Raw genomic sequence first — 5,068 nt, forward strand, 5'->3', positions numbered from 1 at the left:
GCCATCTGCCCACCTTTCTACCTCGCTAGCTAAGTAGCTAGCTAGCTAGCTAGCTAGCTATCTAGCTAGCTAACCAAATAGCCAGCTAGCTAGCTAGCCAAATAGCCAGCTAGCTAGCTAGCTAAAGAGGTAGTTAGCTAGCTAGCTAGCTAGCCATTTGTGTGTATGGAGGAATTGATTAAATGCCAAGAGTTTGTTCTCCCTCTTTGAGGTGCGGAGCCTGCTGCAGCGGGAGTTGCTGCTATCACTGCAATCGCTGCTGCTGCTGCTGCTGCTTGAGCTGCTGCTGCTGCTGCTGCTGCAGGTGTTTGTGCTTCAGCCGTTTGGCCCGGCGCTCTTCAGGCGTTGCTGCTGCTGGGTTTCTCGTTTCCTTCCACCAGTAGCACTCTCGCTGCTGCTGCTGCTGCTGTTGCTGCCAAGGGGCAGGAGGCGGCAGAGTGCCTTGCAGCAGGGGGAGGAGGCAGGTGCTCTGCTGCGCTTGTTGCTGCTGCTGCTCTTGCTGCTGCTGCTGCTGCTGCAGCTGCTGCATGCGTCTGAGCACTTCCAGCTCCAGGCAAACGGGCGGCTGCAGCTGCCCCTCCCTGTCGATAACCCAGCCAATTAGAATGCTGTCGTCCTGCTGCTGCTGTTGCTGCTGCTGCTGCTGCTGCTGCTGCTGCTGCTTGATGGGCTCGAATATCGGCAGCAAATCTATTTCGGACTTTGGGTGGCGAACCACCAGCAGCGACCCCACAAAGCAGCCCAAGGGCAGCACCTGCGCCTCTCCAAACACCTCTTGCTGCTGCTGCTGCTGCTGCTGCTGCAGCAGGGCGTGCTTGCTGTAGGGGATCAGCAGCAGCCCCTTGAGCTGCAGCGTCTGCACAATCAGCAGCTGCTGCTGCTCATCTGCGAAGAGCTTAACCGGCAGCAGGTGGCCCTGCAGCACAGCGGGCAGCTGCTGCTGCTGCTGCTGAAGCTGCTGCAGCAGCTGCTGCTGCAGCAGCTGCTGCTGCTGCAGCAGCAGCAAGTCTTGCTTTTTAAAAAGCGAAAGAGGAGAGAAAGACAAAACCCCACGGGGATGCAGCTGCCCGGTGTACATACACCACAAACGCAGAGTGCAGTCCCCGCTGCTGCTGACGACCCACCTCTGCTGCAGCAGCGGTTTGCTGCTGCTGCTGCTGTCACTGTTGCTGCTGCTGCAGTCACTGCTGCTGCGGGAGCTGCCGTTGCTGGCGCGGTGGTTGGTGGCGCCGTCGCCGCTTCTGCTGCTGCCGTCCTTGCTGCTGCTGCTTTCCTTGCTGCTGCTGCTGCTGCTGCAGCAAAGTATGGGTGCTGCATCTGTTATGAAATCCAAATGCCCCAAATGCGCTGTCTCCAGCTGCCACGGAGAAGCAGCAAAGCAGAGCCGCACCTTTTCGTCTCTGTCTCCCGTCAGCAGCAGCAGCTGCTGCTGCTCCTGCTGCTGCAGCTGCTGCTGCTCCTGCTGCTGCTGCTGCTGCAGGTCAATCACCTTGAGACATGTGACAGTTGTCAAGTGCGCCATTACAGGAACGTCTTGGTCTGCCTCATCTTCGCTGAGCTCTCCAAATGCGTCACCTTTGCTGCTGCTGCTGCTGCTGCTGTTGCTGCTGCTGCTGCCGCTGTTACTGTTGGTGCTGCTGTTGGCGAGTTGCTCGTCGCTGCGGCCCTCCTTTTCTGCAGGATCTGCCGCTGCTGCTGCTGCGTCTGCTGCCGCTGCTGCTGGAGTGGTTGCCGTCGGTGCTGCTTCTGCAGCTTTTGCTGCTGTTGTTGCTGTTACTGCTGCTGCTTGCATTTGCTGCAGCAGCACATCCCCTGCCAGCCGCTGCTGGCCTCCTATGGATTCCAGCGGCAGCAGAAATACATCACCGAACTTGTCACACAGCAGCACGCTCATCCTCTGCTGCTGCTGCTGCTGCTGCTGCTGCTGCGTGGGGATGAAGCAAGCAGCAGAGGCCTTCTTGCGCTGCACGCGCTGCTGCAGCAGCTGAAATGGTTCGCCTTTCCAAAGACACAGCAGCTTATCATCTGCTGCGGTGAGCCACATGCAATTGCTGCTGCTGTCGCTGCTGCTGCTGCTGCTGTTGCTGCTGCTGCAGGGAGCCCGAGCGTAGACGGGGTAGCTGCTGCTGCGCCTTCCGCAGTCCAGGCAGACGCAGTCTGCTGCAGCAACGTCCAGGGTGTGCTGCAGCTGCTGCTGCTGCTGCTGCTGCAGGTCCTGCGGGTCTATTAGGGGGTTGTTGTCGCTCGCTGCTGCTGCTGCTGCTTGCTGCTGCTGCTGCTGCTGCGCAGGGAGCCAGTGCTGCTGCTGGTAGTCAAAGAGAAGCAAAGAGCTGCCGTGAGCAGCAAGCAGCAGCGGCTTGTGTGGGTGCAGCAGCAGCGGGGGCTGCGGTATGGAAGGCAGGGGGCAAGAAAGGGGCTTCATTTTCCGCAAAAAGGACTAGAAAAGGATTTATTTGTTTAAATTTAATCATTTATTTTAATTTAACTCCAAATTATTTAAAAAACGCCAAAAAAACAGCCCCAGACACCCCAGCAGCCACTCGAAACGCATGCACCACTCGCGGGAAGTGGAACTGGAAATGGAAATTTGAATGGTTTGAAAGAATTAAATTTAATTTAATTTGAATTATTTAATTTATTTAATTAATTAAAATAAATATTTTAACTTTTATTCTTTTTCTCCGCAATTTAAAACATTTCAGAAGCACTTCAGATCCTCCAGTACCCACTGTTCAGCAGCAACAGAAATACTTCAAATTGAATCTTCTTTTGATTACTTCTTTTTTATTCTTATTCTTTTTATTTATTCTTTTTATTTTTTTAATTTTATTTATTTTTAAATAAATAAAACTAACCATCAACTCCCACGGATTCCCCAGTGGTTCGTTACACACTGCAGCAGCAGGAGCAGCAGCAGGAGCAGCAGCAGCTCTAGCAGCAGCAGCAGCAGTTCTAGCAGCAGCACAGCAGCAGTTCTAGCAGCAGCAGCAGCAGTAGGAGCTCTGGCAACTATAGAAAAACGAATTCGCGAAAATTTAATTGTTTGGAAACTGAACTAAAAAGGTTTTGTTTTGTTCAGTTTTAATTTATTAAAAGTTTAAAATAAAAAGGCGAAAACTAAAAAGATAAATTCAAATAAATAATTTTGGCCCTTTTGCTGCAGCAGCAGCAGCTGGGCCTCAGCTGTGATTTAAAAGCAAATTTAATCGAATTTGAATGATTTAAATTATTTTAAATGATTTAAAGTAGCAAAAAATGATTTAAAATCATTAAAATGGATTCAAAATGATTTAAAATAATCCAAAATGATTTAAAATAATTTTCTTTTTTCAAATTTCATTTCTTCGCCGCTTTCCACTTCTCCGCTGCTGTACAGACACCCGAACGCAAGTGGGCGGTCTTCGAAAACTCTTTTGATTTTGAAAAAAAGAATTTAAAATAAATAATTAAAAATAAATATCGAAAGATATAATTAAAAAGAAATAATAAATAAACAGTAAATTATGTTTAATAAAGCAAATAAAAGAAGTAAATAAAATAAATATATAAAAAGAAATAAAAAATTAAATGAACAAATGGAAGAAGCCGATAAAGTAAATTATTTTGAAATATAAATAAAACAAATAAACCAAACAAAAGGATTGAAATAAAATAAACAAAATAAAATTATATAATTAAAATAAATAAAACTAAAATGAATAAATAAAATCAAATAATGAAAAAAGGAAATAAAAGTGGAATAGTGAATTTAATGAAATGATATTTGACGGCCAAAGGAAGTAAATAAAATTAAAATTAAAGTTCAAAATAAATGAATTTAAATAAATAAATAAATAAATAAATTCAAATAAATGAATAATTAAATCAATAAATTTAGATAAATAAATTTAAATAAACAAATAGATAAATAAACTCATTTAATAAATATATTTAAATATATAAACGCATAGAGAAATAAATCAATAAACTTCATTAATAAATAAGTTAAAATGAATAAATAAAATAAACTTCATCCCGAAAATGAAAAATAAATAAATTATTTCATTTTTTTAAAACGAAAAAAGGCAAAGACGGAAAATAAAAACTTTTTCGAATAAACACGTCATTAGAAACAAATAAAGAAACAAATAAATAAATAAATAAATAAATGGATAAATAAGAAAATAAATAAATAAATAAATAAATAAATACATAAATAATTAAAATAAATAATTAAAAAAATCCCGTCTTTGAAGCTCTTTGCAAATAATGCCATCTGCAGGTGTTGGCGCTGCAGCCTTTTTCTTTGCCTTTGCATTTATCCAAGTGAATTTCGTTTTCTTTGCTGCTGCTGCTGCTGCAGCTGTTGCAGCTGCTGCTGCTGCTGCTGCTGCTGCGGGTGGTGGTGGTGGTGGTCTTCCTGCTGCTGCTGCTGCAGCAGCAGCAGCAGGCTGAGGGCTCCAGGCCTCCAGAAATGACCTTGTAGGTGCTTCGGCTGCTTCGGCCGAAGCTTGCTGCAGTTGCTGCTGCTGCTGCTGCTCCTGCTGCTGCTGCTGCTGCTGCTGCTGCTGCTGCTCTCGTCTCCCTCGCTCGGCCGCCGCGAGGAGCTGCTGCTGCTGCTGCAGTTGCAGGCAGCGCAGCAGCGAGGAGAAGAGGCACCGGCTGCAGCAGCAGCAGCAGCTGTGGCTGCTGCTGCTGCTGCAGACCCCCGGGAGACAAGCTCCGAGGTGTATGTACACCCCAAGTTTCTTGCCCTTTGGAACGCGGGAGACTGCGGCTTCTTCTTTCGGAAGCAAGAAGCCCTTGGGGCTGCGCCATGGCTGCAAACCCTAAACCCTAAACCCTAAACCCTAGGAGGGGGGGGAGGGTGAAGAATGGGGTGGAGGGTTTAGGGTTTAGGGTTTGATTGCGCCTGTGCACTTTAAAGGACTCTTTTTTCTCCAGATTAATTGAATTTAATTCATTTATTCTTTTTGAATTTGTTTTTTTCTTCCTTTGTGCAGATCTTTGAGGAGATCTAGCCAAAGAGGAGCAGCGGAAGAGCACGAGCTGGCGAGCCTCCGCGAAACTCCGAAGAAAAGAACAAACA

The 5,068-nt window shown here is 46.2% G+C and overlaps 2 protein-coding genes across 2 annotated transcripts; both read right to left on the reverse strand.

Moving 5' to 3' along the window:
* Positions 1–244: 244 nt before the first annotated feature.
* Positions 245–2,422, reverse strand: ETH_00026005 (WD-40 repeat-containing protein, putative; the record flags this gene model as incomplete). The annotated part of the gene is made up of 1 exon (XM_013380700.1): positions 245–2,422. One exon carries the CDS (start codon positions 2,420–2,422, stop codon positions 245–247), a length of 2,178 nt encoding a protein of 725 aa, XP_013236154.1.
* A 1,790-nt stretch (positions 2,423–4,212) lies between these two features.
* On the reverse strand, positions 4,213–4,797 carry ETH_00026010 (uncharacterized protein; the record flags this gene model as incomplete). Its single annotated transcript, XM_013380701.1, has 1 exon — positions 4,213–4,797. The coding sequence occupies one exon, from the start codon at positions 4,795–4,797 to the stop codon at positions 4,213–4,215; it is 585 nt and encodes a 194-aa protein (XP_013236155.1).
* Positions 4,798–5,068: the final 271 nt, after the last annotated feature.

Source organism: Eimeria tenella, genomic scaffold (genome assembly GCF_000499545.2).
Source record: "Eimeria tenella Houghton genomic scaffold, Eth_scaff818, whole genome shotgun sequence".
NCBI classification, from domain to species: Eukaryota; Apicomplexa; class Conoidasida; order Eucoccidiorida; family Eimeriidae; genus Eimeria; species Eimeria tenella.